This window comes from Myxocyprinus asiaticus, chromosome 5 (genome assembly GCF_019703515.2).
Source record: "Myxocyprinus asiaticus isolate MX2 ecotype Aquarium Trade chromosome 5, UBuf_Myxa_2, whole genome shotgun sequence".
NCBI classification, from domain to species: Eukaryota; Metazoa; Chordata; class Actinopteri; order Cypriniformes; family Catostomidae; genus Myxocyprinus; species Myxocyprinus asiaticus.
The window spans coordinates 7,736,924-7,752,679 of NC_059348.1; the positions used below are offsets into that span (position 1 = coordinate 7,736,924).

The 15,756-nt window shown below is 38.9% G+C and overlaps 1 protein-coding gene across 15 annotated transcripts; it reads left to right on the top strand.

The window, feature by feature from the left end:
* Positions 1–978: 978 nt before the first annotated feature.
* Positions 979–15,501, top strand: LOC127440720 (uncharacterized). 15 transcript variants are annotated; one of them, XM_051697476.1, is made up of 13 exons: positions 979–1,347; positions 1,666–1,788; positions 3,681–3,824; positions 4,143–4,232; positions 7,667–7,810; positions 8,129–8,251; positions 10,325–11,134; positions 11,237–11,411; positions 11,500–11,795; positions 11,901–12,070; positions 12,160–12,417; positions 12,499–12,852; positions 12,943–15,501. In XM_051697476.1, exons 1-13 carry the CDS (start codon positions 1,254–1,256, stop codon positions 13,081–13,083), a joined length of 2,922 nt encoding a protein of 973 aa, XP_051553436.1. In that variant the 5' UTR covers positions 979–1,253; the 3' UTR covers positions 13,084–15,501. The 15 variants fall into 15 exon arrangements, with proteins under 15 accessions (XP_051553436.1, XP_051553439.1, XP_051553437.1 ...); XM_051697479.1 differs by having other exon boundaries at positions 8,129–8,218; XM_051697477.1 differs by having other exon boundaries at positions 1,666–1,755.
* The last annotated feature ends 255 nt before the right edge of the window (positions 15,502–15,756 follow it).

Below are 15,756 nucleotides of genomic sequence, written 5' to 3' on the forward strand. Positions count from 1 at the left end.
GCCAACATTTTTTATTTAATGTATTTTTTTTCTTTCTTTATTTTTATTTTTTATTTATTAAATGTTTTTCTTTTTCATGTAATTTTCCTTGTAAGCCCCTGACATGTTTTTTGCTGTATGTACTCTTGTTTGTACTTTTTGCATTGTTCTAAATAAAAAAAGAAATTTAAAAAATTAGGACGAATCTCAGTTGCCTCCGCGTCAACCCGCACATCTTATCGCATGACTTGTTGAGTGCGTTACCGTGGAGTAGCGTGTGTGGAGGCTTCACACCATCCACTGTGGAATCCACGCACAACTCACCACGTGCCCCTCTGAGAGTGAACCACATTATGGCGACCAGGAGGTTGCCCCATGTGACTCTACCCTCCCTAGCAACTGGGCCAATTTGGTTGCTTAGGAGACCTGGCTGGAGTCACTCAGCACGCCCTGGATTCAAACTTGCAAACTCCAGGGGTGGTAGTTAGCGTCTTTACTTGCTGAGCTACCCAGGCCCCCCACAGGGATGCACTTTTTAAAATCTGATCCACAATAAACTCAATAAACTAAAATCATTTTCATGTAATTTGTGCGCACCCCTTCCCCATCCCCTCCAACCACCGTATGACACTGTTCACCGGCGGTGATTGGCCCTTAACAACCGCAGTGGTAAAAAATGTATCTGTTTCTCACCTACACCTATCATATTTTCTCTGGAGACATTGATTTAACCACTGGAGTCTTATGGATTACTTTTATGATGCCTTTGTGTGCTTTTTGGACCTTTTGAGTTCTGATCACCATTCACTTGCATTGTGAGATATTCTTATAAAAACCTTAATTTGTGTTCAACAGAAGAAAGAAAGTCATACGCCTCTGGGATGGCATGAAGGTGAGTAAATAATAAGAGAATTTTTATTTTTTTGTTTTGACTATCCCTTTAAGCGTTTTCTTATCAAGCGGTTCAGAATGGCCCCTTCGTGATGCTGTTGTATGACGTCACGCAAACATGGCGGTTCTCTGAGAGATTCGCAGAGTTTTGATAAACATTCACTTTTAATCAAATAAATGCACCAAAGTTTCTGTATTATATGATGTTTAGCACACGTTTGCAGAGACGTGCAAAACTATAAACGATCTACATTATTCGAGCATCGGATTCATGTTTATAAATGTCGCCAATATTCTCATCATCCTAAACGAAGACTTGTTCAACACGAACAGGAATAACTCCAGGTGTTTCAACTGAGATCTGCGGGATAAAACATTGTAAAATGATGTTTATTAAAGAAGAGAGTGAGGACATGAGTTATCCAGAATCATGCAGTTCAAATGTCATGAAAAATGAAGATACTGAGGAACAAAGAGGTTGGTGTCCATTCTTCATTCTTTATTATTGTCTGTTCATGAAGATTAAAGTTATAAAATATCAAGCAGTTCACCACATTTGATGGCTGAAGTTATTTTTCAATTCTGTTAAATAATTTAATCAATCAAAGAAAATGACTTTAAAAATAAAACAAAATTCACATAAAATTGAATTCCTGAAATCTTGCTGTTTAGATCACATTAAAATAGATACTTGTCACCTGAATTTTTCTGCTATATAGTTTGAGATCAATTTTATTGCAATAATTTTAAGATTTGTCCTTTGAAATGAAAGACCATTTTGTGTTTTCATTTTAGATCTGATGGACGTGAAAGTGGAAAATCAAGAACTAAATGAAGTTGAAGAGAAACACCATCCGGATCAGACACTTCGTGATTTCATAACTGGTGAAGAATCATTTATTGGTTCAACGCTTGCAGGTGAAGTCTCCATTCCCTGTACAGTAAATACGCTCCCGTGTTTATTATGCCTGGGACATGCATCACGAGTATTGAATAAGCGTGGGCTGCTCCGTATAATCAGTTACTGTGCTAGAATGTGCAGTCGAGTCAAGCATGTACCCCCTGAAAATTAATATATGCCAATTTTAGCCACAGGAATTTAATTTTTTTTTTTTATATTTACTGGTGGCCAAAAGTTTGGAATAATGTACAGATTTTGCTCTTATGTAAAGAAATTGGTACTTTTATTCACCAAAGTGGCATTCAACTGATCACAATGTATAGTCAGAACATTAATAACGTGAAAAATTACTATTACAATTTGAAAAAAATTGTTCAGAACTTCTTAAACTTTTTCAAAGATTTCTCATCAAAAAATCCTCCATGTGCAGCAATGACAGCTTTGCAGATCCTTGGCATTCTAGCTGTCAGTTTGTCCAGATACTCAGGTGACATTTCACCCCACACTTCCTGTAGCACTTGCCATAGATGTGACTGTCTTGTCGGGCACTTCTCACGCACCTTACAGTCTAGCTGATCTCACAAAAGCTCAATGGGGTTAAGATCCATAACACCCTTTTCCAATTATCTGTTGTCCAATGTCTGTGTTTCTTTGCCCACTCTAACCTTTTCTTTTTTTTTTTTTCTGTTTCAAAAGTGGCTTTTTCTTTGCAATTCTTCCCATAAGGCCTGCACCCCTGAGTCTTCTCTTTACTGTTGTACATGAAACTGGTGTTGAGCGGGTAGAATTCAATGAAGCTGTCAGCTGAGGACATGTGAGGCGTCTATTTCTCAAACTAGAGACTCTGATGTACTTATCCTCTTGTTTAGTTGTACATCTGGCCTTCCACATCTCTTTCTGTCCTTGTTAGAGCCAGTTGTCCTTTGTCTTTGAAGACTGTAGTGTACACCTTTGTATGAAATCTTCAGTTTTTTGGCAATTTCAAGCATTGTATAGACTTCATTCCTCAAAACAATGATTGATTGATGAGTTTCTAGAGAAAGCTGTTTCTTTTTGCTATTTTTGACCTAATATTGACCTTAAGACATGCCAGTCTATTGCATACTGTGGCAACTCAAAAACAAAGACAATGTTAAGCTTCATTTAATGAGCCAAATAGCTTTCAACTGTGTAATGGCAAGTGATTTTCTAGTACCAAATTAGCAATTTAGCATGATTACTCAAGGATGAGGTGTTGGAGTGATGGCTGCTGGAAATGGGGCCTGTCTAGATTTGATCAAAAAATGACTTTTTTCAAATAGTGATGGTGCTGTTTTTTACATCAGTAATGTCCTGACTATACTTTGTGATCAGTTGAATGCCACTTTGGTGAATTAAAGTACCAATTTCTAACGAAACAGCAAAATCTGTACATTATTCCAAACTTTTGGCCGCCAGTTTATATAACGCATTAAACAGTCAACTATTAATCGCAGAAATTAACACAATAAATTCCCCAGCCCTAATAATTAATCACACTAAATTAATGTGTTAAATCAACAGTCCTAATATATATATAAGTGTGGGTAATATGTGGCTGCAAAATTGTGTGGCCAGTTATTATGCAGTTTGATAAATGTAGAATCTGTGTGTTACTTTATCATTTACTTTGATTGGCTGTATCTGTGTTTCCATCCAAGCTGCAAATTTAATTTATGGAAAAAAAACCTTAATATCGCAAGAACAGTGTGCGAATAAAGTTACGTTTCCATTCCATGTGTTCAAAAAAACGAAATCCGACATTGAATAATATGGGCAAACATTAAAGGATAAACAGTGCAGTAAATAAGTCTGTAAGTTGGGATTCATGTTTATAAATGCCAACAAAATTCTCATCATCCTAAAAGAAGACTTGTTTCAACACGAACAGGAATAACTCCAGGTGTTTCAACTGAGATCTGCGGGATAAAACATTGTAAAATGATGTTTATTAAAGAAGAGAGTGAGGACATGAGTTATCCAGAATCATGCAGTTCAAATGTCATGAAAAATGAAGATACTGAGGAACAAAGAGGTTGGTGTCCATTCTTCATTCTTTATTATTGTCTGTTCATGAAGATTAAAGTTATAAAATATCAAGCAGTTCACCACATTTGATGGCTGAAGTTATTTTTCAATTCTGTTAAATAATTTAATCAATCAAAGAAAATGACTTTAAAAATAAAACAAAATTCACATAAAATTGAATTCCTGAAATCTTGCTGTTTAGATCACATTAAAATAGATACTTGTCACCTGAATTTTTCTGCTATATAGTTTGAGGTCAATTTTATTGCAATAATTTTAAGATTTGTCCTTTGAAATGAAAGACCATTTTGTGTTTTCATTTTAGATCTGATGGACGTGAAAGTGGAAAATCAAGAACTAAATGAAGTTGAAGAGAAACACCATCCGGATCAGACACTTCGTGATTTCATAACTGGTGAAGAATCATTTATTGGTTCAACGCTTGCGAGTGAAGTCTCCATTCCCTGTACAGTAAATACGCTCCCGTGTTTATTATGCCTGGGACATGCATCACGAGTATTGAATAAGCGTGGGCTGCTCCGTATAATCAGTTACTGTGCTAGAATGTGCAGTCGAGTCAAGCATGTACCCCCTGAAAATTAATATATGCCAATTTTAGCCACAGGAATTTAATTGTTTTTTTTTATATTTACTGGTGGCAAAAAGTTTGGAATAATATACAGATTTTGCTTTTTTGTAAAGAAATTGGTACTTTTATTCACCAAAGTGGCATTCAACTGATCACAATTTATAGTCAGGACATTAATAACATGAAAAATTACTATTACAATTTGAAAAAAATGTTCAGAACTTCTTAAACTATTTCAAAGAGTTCTCATCAAAAAATCTTCAGCAATGACAGCTTTGCAGATCCTTGGCGTTCTAGCTGTCAGTTTGTCCAGATACTCAGGTGACATTTCACCCCACGCTTCCTGTAGCACTTGCCATAGATGTGGCTGTCTTGTCGGGCACTTCTCACGCACCTTACAGTCTAGCTGATCCCACAAAAGCTCAATGGGGTTAAGATCCATAACACTCTTTTCCAATTATCTGTTGTCCAATGTCTGTGTTTCTTTGCCCACTCTAACCTTTTCTTTTTGTTTCTCTGTTTCAAAAGTGGCTTTTTCTTTGCAATTCTTCCCATAAGTCCTGCACCCCTGAGTCTTCTCTTTACTGTTGTACATGAAACTGGTGTTGAGCGGGTAGAATTCAATGAAGCTGTCAGCTGAGGACATGTGAGGCGTCTATTTCTCAAACTAGAGACTCTGATGTACTTATCTTTTTGTTTAGTTGCACATCTGGTCTTCCACATCTCTTTCTGTTCTTGTTAGAGCCAGTTGTCCTTTGTCTTTGAAGACTGTGGTGTACACCTTTGTATGAATCTTCAGTTTTTTGTCAATTTGAAGCATTGAATAGCCTTCATTCTGCAAAACAATGATTTACTATCAAGTTTCAAGAGAAAGCTGTTTCTTTTTTGCCATTTTTGACCTAATATTGACCTTAAGACATGCCAGTCTATTGCATACTGTGGCAACTCAAAAACAAACACAAAGAGAATGTTAAGCTTCATTTAATGAACCAAATAGCTTTCAGCAGTATTTGATATAATGGCAAGTGATTTTCTAGAACCAAATTAGCAATTTAGCATGATTACTCAAGGATAAGGTGTTGGAGTGATGGCTGCTGGAAATGGGGCCTGTCTAGATATGATCAAAAAAATTACTTTTTTCAAATAGTGATGGTGCTTTTTTTTACATTAGTAATGTCTAAGGCTGCTCCCTACCAAAGATTTTCCTAGTCGACTAGTACGCACGAAGCGAGCCGCAGCGACACCGGCTAAAGTGGTAATGATTCTGAATGTGTTGGAAAAACCAGCAAGGAGACTGTCTGAACATTTTGTTAATTTATAGAGAGAAATGCACATTAGGGTTGTGCCGACAGACGATGATCTCGGGGATCGACGATGGTCAGAGTGATCGCCAATAGGTGATGCCTTTGACATATCAAGACTATATTTAGCTCGTTTTCCCATTAATGTATTAAATTATTATTATTATTAGGCTATTATTATTATTAAAATAATGTTACAAATAATTTGCCCGTAGACAAACAGACACGTGCTTGAAGAAACACACTTTATTATATTATTAAGAACAGATGACAGAAAAGTCGTCTATGCGCATGTATGACACGCTGATACTGAGGTGTGCAATCTAGTGGAACACGCGCATGTAAACGTTTCTCACTCTTTGTTTCTGTCTTCTGAATTTTTGTTTTGTTTTGTTGCAAGAACAGTATCATCTATGAGTGCTGCAAATGACCTCAGACATCTCAGCTCAGGAGGTGCTTTGAGTTAAGTTCACTTTATTTCCACAGAGCAGTTCATTGTGACCACGACTCTACAGCCTATACATCTGTGATTAAAACATAAAATAATACAAAAACACGTTCACCTCGGACCATGATTTATATTTCAGTGATTATTATCATCATTATAATTATTATTTTTACATTTATAATTGCTTTTATGTCTTCATTTGTGTAAGTAATTTTCCACCTGCATGTTTAGATGGATACTTGTCTGATGGTAAATGGATAGGTGGTTACTTATATATATTATTCTTTTATCGCTTCATTATTTTATTTGCTTTTTCATTTCGTTTGGAGTGCAATTTGAATTTAGAAATGTATTTGATTTAAGTTTTTCATTTTTTAAATAAATTAATTACATTTTCAATTCACCGATCCGTCAGCCCCGGGGTTTGCCGATGTAATTGGATATTGCGATATATATTCATATTGTGAAGGAAGGAACAAAACAAATTTATTTACACACATGATGTATTTTCCCGGACAACGATATACCGACTGGTAGAGAATGCACAGATGAAGTAGGTTCTTTGCCAGAGAGATGTTGCCCTTCACAACTGTTGTAAAACCATCTTTCAAAAAGTTGAACAAAACACATTTTAACTGCACTTAATTTTTTTCCAGTTTCATTTGAATTTTTAGTTAAAATAAATAAAAAATAAAGTTCAAAGTTTGAAATCAAGGTGTCTTGCTTTATTGTGTAGGCTTAACCCTAACCCTGCTTAACGAAAATTACCCCATAGTACTACCTAGCATCCAACCAGCGGGAATCGGTGTTCCTCGGTTTCCTGTGGAGTTTTTTTTTTTTTTTTTCTGCGACAAACCGACCAATCAAAACTTGGTTGACCAAGACTCTTCTCATCGACTAACGTTTGGTTGACTATCGGGGCAGCTCTAGTAATGTCCTGACTATACTTTGTGATCAGTTGAATGCCACTTTGGTGAATTAAAGTACCAATTTCCTTCCGAAACAACAAAATCTGTACGTTATTCCAAACTTTTGGCCGCCAGTGTATATAACGCATTAAACAGTCAACTATTAATCGCAGAAATTAACACAACAAATTCCCCAGCCCTAATAATGAATCATACCAAATGTGTTAAATCAACAGTCCTAATATATATATAAGTGTGGGTAATATGTGGCTGCAAAATTGTGTGGCCAGTTATTATGCAGTTTGATAAATGTAGAATCTGTGTGTTACTTCATCATTTACTTTGATTGGCTGTATCTGTGTTTCCATCCAAGCTGCAAATTTAATTTATGGAAAAAAAACCTTAATATCGCAAGAACAGTGTGCGAATAAAGTTACGTTTCCATCCCATGTGTTCAAAAAAACGAAATCCGACATTGAATAATATGGGCAAACATTAAAGGATAAACAGTGCAGTAAATAAGTCTGTAAGTTGGGATTCATGTTTATAAATGCCAACAAAATTCTCATCATCCTAAAAGAAGACTTGTTTCAACACGAACAGGAATAACTCCAGGTGTTTCAACTGAGATCTGCGGGATAAAACATTGTAAAATGATGTTTATTAAAGAAGAGAGTGAGGACATGAGTTATCCAGAATCATGCAGTTCAAATGTCATGAAAAATGAAGATACTGAGGAACAAAGAGGTTGGTGTCCATTCTTCATTCTTTATTATTGTCTGTTCATGAAGATTAAAGTTATAAAATATCAAGCAGTTCACCACATTTGATGGCTGAAGTTATTTTTCAATTCTGTTAAATAATTTAATCAATCAAAGAAAATGACTTTAAAAATAAAACAAAATTCACATAAAATTGAATTCCTGAAATCTTGCTGTTTAGATCACATTAAAATAGATACTTGTCACCTGAATTTTTCTGCTATATAGTTTGAGGTCAATTTTATTGCAATAATTTTAAGATTTGTCCTTTGAAATGAAAGACCATTTTGTGTTTTCATTTTAGATCTGATGGACGTGAAAGTGGAAAATCAAGAACTAAATGAAGTTGAAGAGAAACACCATCCGGATCAGACACTTCGTGATTTCATAACTGGTGAAGAATCATTTATTGGTTCACCGCTTGCAGGTGAAGTCTCCATTCTCTGTATAGTAAATACGCTCCCGTGTTTATTATGCCTGGGACATCCACGCGAGTAATGAATAACGCCTGTTTTACACTGCTTGCTGAAGCAGTACGTGAGCCAAGCCAAAGCAGTGCATCACAACAATTTTGCTGTAAACAATGCGTGAAAATACAGAGAAAATAATGTTATAAAATGGTTATCAGGAGTGAACTATTTTTAAGTGTTACAAACGTGATTGCATTTAATAATATAGTCAGAAATAAGTAATTATGCACAACCATTGAATAGCATTTTATCTTTGTTCAAACAACAGCCATAACTTTTAAGTGTTGAGTACTTCCCTCACTAAAAGGACGTGCTTCCTCACTAAAAGGACGCACTGCTTCTGTCCTGTTTCGGCATGCAGTGTAAAACAGACTTAAGCATGCGCTGCTCCATACAATCAGTTACTGTGTGAGAATGTGCAGTCAAATCCTGCATGTATGTCCTAAAAATTTATAAATGCCAATTTATAATATAAAAAACAAAAAACAGATACTGCATTAAGTGCATAATAATAATTAACAGCCCTAATAATTCATCACACTAAATTAATGTGTTAAATCAACAGTCCTAATATATATATGTGTGGGTAATATGTGGCTGCAAAACTGTATAGCCGGTTATTATGCAATTTGAAAAATGTAGAATCTGTGTTGACTGATTGGCTGTAGCTATGTTTCCATCTAAGTAGCAAATTTAATGCAAAAACAAACAAAACATAATATCTTTGAAACAATGTGTGTATAAATTGTAGCAAATGTCACTCTTATTAATAAAATACAGCCGGTTTAGAGCACACAACAAAACACTGTAAAGAACTTATATATATCTATCATAACGATGGTATAAAAAAACGATATACTTAAAAGTACATAGTTGCAGTTCGTGGACCCTTTGTATGTTTTTGAAAGTCTGCTTATGGTGTTTTCTCAATGTAAATTATTTTATTTGTATGTCACTGTGCCTGTTATATTCTCATTGCATTAAAAAATAGCAGAGAGGTACGGCAATTCATTTGCACTAAGCTTGTAATAAAATCCCATAAAAACACGTTACATGCAATATTTAACTGCAGACAAACGCATTGTAGAACCACACTGCTATAAGGTTTCTATAAAGGAGAAATGGCTAATTTTATAGAACCAGTTGAAGAGTACAGCATACCAATGAAAATATTTCACGATAGTGAGAGCTCTTTAGACCATTTTAGTGAGTGCAAGTGCAGGATTACTATGGGGAATCGCTAATATGATGAATGGCAATCTTATATCACATCTAACACCTCAGATTCACCTCACTACTCTCTATCAAAAGTATCTTCCTGAGTAAACACTCACCGGCCATAAAAGCAGAATCCTCCATTAATTGCTCCGTATGATGAACTCGAGACATTTTATAATTCACACCGAAAAAAAAATCGTACTTTGTTGATTTTCTTGTGACCTGGTGGGCGGTCCCTGGCCATGTAATGTCACTTCCTCCCCGGCTCCAGGAACCTCCCCCAACCTCGCCCCACAGACAGCCTATACTTCCCCTTATTGACTATCTGTGGCACAACCCAAGGCTTTAATGCCGACCTGGGGGGCGCGTCCGGGAGGGGCGGGGCTGTCTGAAAACAGCCTGTTGTGTCCAATTACCACCTTTATTTATCTTATTGTTCTCACACAGTGACAGAGAGTCAAAGCCCAAAATTAAACCTATTTATTCAGACCTTTTTTCATTTTCAAAAATTAAAAAAATAAAAGTAAACAATTCTTTAAAAAAGTAATTGTACACAGTTATTATATAGTGATTTACTTCAAATTAGCCTCTCACAGCCATAGGCTATTTTGAAGGAATTGTACACAGTTATGACGCAGCGATTTACTTCTAATTAGCCTCTCACGGCCCTAGGCTATTTTGAAGGAATTGTACACAGTTATGACACATCGATTTACTTCAAATTAGCCTCTTGTGGGAGGAGAGCACATTGCTTATCAGTTCTGCATGCACAGTGTCTGCCATAACACCTCTCCGATTCTGTACTGTGTCAGTCTTGATCCCTAAAGCAAAAACAACTGTGGAGTCATGCCCGCTGTGCCTACGGATGTACTCTCAACTGAGCCAGCATCTTCGTGTCATGCACAACGTAAAGAACAAGAAGGAAAGGAAGCTGCTGTTGGCACTGGAGTCGGGACGGATCAATGTCCGTGAAGGACGTTGCCCTATTCCAGGCTGCGGTAAAGACACAACCAGGTTAGACCGGCACCTCCGTACCCACAGTGAGCTCTCAAAAGTGGCTCAGAATGATGCAATGATGCTCTGCAAGAGAAAGAAGATCCTCTCTGAACTGGCTTCACTCAGGGCATCTGATCCAGAGGTGCCCATGGTGTCCACCCTTGATTTGGAGGAGGACAGACCCGTGTTGGAGGATCCTGAAGTACCTTTGGACTCAGAGGAGGAGGAGTGCAGCAACACAACCTGTAAGCTCCAAACCCAAAAGTTGACCTCACAGGTGGCAGACTTAAATCTCCAGGTCGACACACTGACAGAAGCGCTGCAAAATGTCACCCGCCGGTACCGGTTGCTTAAGAGGAGGTCATCTGCCCAGGCTTCTACCAGGATAGGCCGGGTAACACAAAGACTCCTCTCCTCTCTCAGGCCTGACGAGAGCGAGAGAGACTGCTCGGTGGGTGCAGAGACTTCCATGTCTCCCAGCGTGCAGCCCTCATTCAGCAAGGAGCCCCCCATCGGCGAGCAGCCCTCCACCAGCCAGCAGGCCCCCACAAGCGAGCAGCCCTCCACCCAGCCCGGCCTAGAGCAAAAAAAAGACCCTCATTACCCTGAACACATGGCAGCACTGAGTGAGTGGAACACTTGTACTGTGTGACTTGAACGTTTTGTCAAATACTTTGTGTCGCTGTACTGATTCTCTCTTGCCCCTCCTCTCTTTTCTTTCTGCACAGATGAGCTCCTTGAGGAATACAGGAGGCAACAGGAGGGTCCAGACCCTTCCTACAAACTGAAGGAGAACGTCAGTGGTAAAATCTACATGATAAAAAAATTCATTGCCTTCATGGCGCAAGGCAAGGAGAAACTTGACAACCTCGTCTTCCTAAACAAGATGGCCAGTATACGGGCGTAAGTTCTGTTCTTAAAGTGTAAATGTTAACGTGTGACATTTGTTTTACTATTGTGATAGAGTAATGCATTGTTTGTCTGTGTGCAGGTGGATCTCCTCCCTCCGGCAAGCCAAAATCAAGGAGACAACCATCCAGCACTATGTCTTAAATGTAGCCCAGTTTATGAATTACGTCAGAGACACCCCTCCACTGAGCTGCCGCCTCTCGAAACAAGTCCTTGTCAGGATCCAGCGGGAGCTAAGGGGCCTGTTGAAATCCATAAAAAGGGGCGTGGCCTTGCATCAGATGTCAATGAAGCAAGTTAAAGTGTCACGGGTGCTCAGCAAAGTGACTCTTTCGAAGTGCCGGAGTCTGGCAAAGCAGGCCATCCCCAAAATCCTAGGTAAGTTGTTTTTCGTTCTATTTAACTTGACATAGTCACATTGTCAACCGCAAACGAAATTTGCTATTTCCACGCTGAGAGTATGCTTTGTTGTGTTGTGTATAGCCCTCCTGGAGAGCGACCCCACCCCCAAGCTGCAATGGAAGTTTTACGGACACTTTGTGGCTTTTCTGGCCTCCATCTATGGTCACCGGGGTGGAGTTTACCAGAATATGACCATCAAGGAGGTGAAGGGAGCGAGGAAATCCACCTCCGAAAAGGCCTACCTGATCAACGTGAGTGTTTTCCTACCTTCTATGCCTCAGTGGGCCATACTTTGTTGATTTCTCTTCTGAGCGGCTTGTGGTTTTTTGTGTGTCAACAGATAATATCTCACAAAACCAATCAGGGCCTGTTCGGGCCTGTCCAAATTGCGCTTTCAGAGGAGGAGTACGAATGGACACGGCACTTCCTGCGCATTAAGGACATGCTGCCGGGCGGGACGGATGCAACATTTTTCTTTTTTACATCCAGACCGAACCCGTGCAAAAATTTGAACAACTACCTTCAAGAAGCCTGGAAATCAATGGGCCTGCCTGGGTGTCCAACATTTACAGACCTCCAAAACTCCATCGCCAGCCACGTAAGTCTTTTCTCACATGAGCGCATGTTTTGGTAGCATTCCGTGTATGTATTCTGTTATCAAATTGCCTTGTCTTTCTAGGCAAAGTACACACACACTGCTGACAACCGCATGAAAATTGCAAAGTTCATCTGCCATGACTTCGGGACGGTGGATAAATTCTACCCCATACATCTAAATGCCAAGCAAGCCATGGAGAACCGCAGGTTCTTCGAGGCCGCATTGGAGGGTCCCGAATGTTCTCCCGTAAAAGAGCAGCATCAGCAGAAGCGGAAACGACAAGGCCAGATGGCAGATCGCCCCTGCAAGCGCTTTCAGCCAGAGGGCTCACCAGCTGCCTCCCCTGATCGGTCCATCACTTCGGGCAGCACCACCCCTGAGGAGATTGTGGTGAAGTACCAGGAGTCAGAGGTGTCCAGCATCGAGTCCAGCGAGGTAAATTGTTCTGCTGTAACCAGATTGAGTTGATGTCATATTGGCTTGCACATTGTTTATTGATTCCTCACCATTTATTTTCTTCAACAGGATGCAGATGAGGGGTCGGAGCCCAGTGGGGTAGGCCAGGCGTCCGAGCCTAGCAGGGAAGGAGAGGTGTCAGAGACCAACGGGAAAGGCGTCGGAGGCCAACGGGAAAGGTGCGGCGTCGGAGGCCAACGGGAAAGGTGAGGCGTCGGAGCCCGCCGGGTAAGGCCAGGTGTCAGAGCCCACCGGAGAAGGCCAGACATCTGAGCACAGTTCACCCAGCCAGTAAAAGGTATCCAGTAAGAAGAGGACGCCCTTTTGTTGTCCTTTCTCCAATCAAGTATGCACTGAAGATGAGATTTAAGCCAAGCCGGATCTCCTCTATCAAGATGAAAAAGGGGGTGGTCTCTAAGGCCCAAACGGTGTTGGGTCTGAACCAGCACAAGCTGGTGGACGCCAAAGTGAAGCGTGCTATTAAAAGGTGCCGTGCCAGGAAATAAATGTGGATTTTGCTTTAACTTTCTGTGACATTGGCAGACTGAAATCTCAGGACATTGTCACCTGTTTTTAGAGACATGTCTTCAAATGGATGCATTGGACAACCATTTGACTTGAAATTTTAAAAGTTCCACTTTTTGTTTTTCAACTTCTGTTTGCTATGTTTGCTATTGTGTTACAGAGAAATATTTTTTTGTCTGGTCTCTTATTTCTGATAGTGTGTTGATATTTTAACTGTTCTGGTGTGTAATTGAGTGTTCTTATAAATATTTTTTTCATTTTTGAAATTTGAGCTTCTAGTCCTATCATTTTTCCCCTGCAATAGTGGTATTTATTGTTGGTTTTAAATGCAATTTTAAGGTGTGCTTTTATGTGACACTCCAACATCCACATTGGAGCCCAAACAGAACCAGTTACATTAAGTTACATGTGAAAAAAAAAAGAACTCATTATTTGCACAGAATTGCTTGTACACTGAGCTCCTATTTGGTGTCTATCCAATAAGTTGCAGGTGGGATGCTGTTTTGGACTTTTTATGCATAGGCTGTCCAACCTATAACTTACTGAACAGGCCCCGATTAGGATGCCCGTGGACAACTCATTTACATTACATATAGTTGTGCTCAAAAGTTTGCATACCCTGGCAGAAATTGTGAAATTTTGGCATTGATTTTGAAAATATGACTGATCATGCAAAAAACTGTCTTTTATTTAAGGATAGTGATCATATGAAGCCATTTATTATCACATAGTTGTTTGGCTCCTTTTTAAATCATAATGGTGACAGAAATCACCCAAATGGCCCTGATCAAAAGTTTACATACCTTTGAATGTTTGGCCTTGTTACAGACACACAAGGTGACACACACAGGTTTAAATGGCAATTAAAGTTTAATTTCCCACACCTGTGGCTTTTTAAATTGCAATTAGTGTCTGTGTATAAATAGTCAATGAGTTTGTTAGCTCTCAAGTGGATGCACAGAGCAGGCTAGATACTGAGCCATGGGGAGCAGAAAAGAACTGTCAAAAGACCTGCGTAACAAGGTAATGGAACTTTATAAAGATGGAAAAGGATATAAAAAGATATCCAAAACCTTGAAAATGCCAGTCAGTACTGTTCAATCACTTATTAAGAAGTGGAAAATTCGGGGACCCCTTGATACCAAGCCAAGGTCAGGTAGACCAAGAAAGATTTCAGCCACAAATGCTAGAAGAATTGTTCGGGATACAAAGAAAAACCCACAGGTAACCTCAGGAGAAATACAGGCTGATCTGGAAAAAGATGGTGTGGTTGTTTCAAGGAGCACAATACGACGATACTTGAACAAAAATTAGCTGCATGGTCGAGTTGCCAGAAAGAAGCCAATGCCACAAAAAAGCCCGGTTACAATATGCCCAACAACACCATGACACGCCTCACAGCTTCTGGCACACTGTAATTTGGAGTGACGAGACCAAAATAGAGCTTTATGGTCTATTTATGCCAAGACGAATGGGCAGCTATACCACCTGCATGAATTTGGGGCCTCATAGACAACTATTACAAAAGACTGCACACTGTCATTGATGCTAAAGGGGGCAATACACAGTATTATGAACTAAGGGTATGCAGACTTTTGAACAGGGGTCATTTCATTTTTTTCTTTGTTGCCATGTTTTGTTTTATGATTGTGCCATTCTGTTATAACCTACAGTTGAATATGAATCCCATAAGAATTATATATTACCAATTCTCCAAGGGTATGCAAACTTTTGAGCACAACTGTATTTCATAATTATATTGAATGTTATTGATTAAACCACATGTCCAGCACACAGGATATCTAAGTTAACATATTTTTTGTACTTACAACTGGTGAAAATGTTGAAATTGCATTAAAAATTACTGTCTAAACACTGCCAATTCAGAGCCCGCTAAATAAGCTGTAGGTGGGATCTTCCCAGTTACAACCCATTTAATGGGGCGAAAATAGATGATTATTGGACATCATTTAATTAAAGACAAGGCTCAACAAATTTATAACATATAATATATAGATGACTCTATGAGTCCCCCTGAACAATATGCAACCTTCAGAACCTAAAAATTCAACTGTCCAAGAATAGCCTAATTTTATGAATGGGATAGATTGTATATTGGATGTCCAGATTTCTGCTTCTTGGTGACATAGGAAGCTGAAACCTGCACTCCTGTGTTTGTCTAGGCATCCACTTTCCATGGTGTGAATTTCAGGCAGATTAAAGAAAGTTGGAAATTTCACCCCAAAATTCTCCAAGGGTGTAGTGAGATTTTTTTTGGGCTACATTTTCAACTTTCTCCAATCACTTTGATATTCAAAACATGGAAGGGGAGGTCAAGACAACCACAAGAGTGCAGGT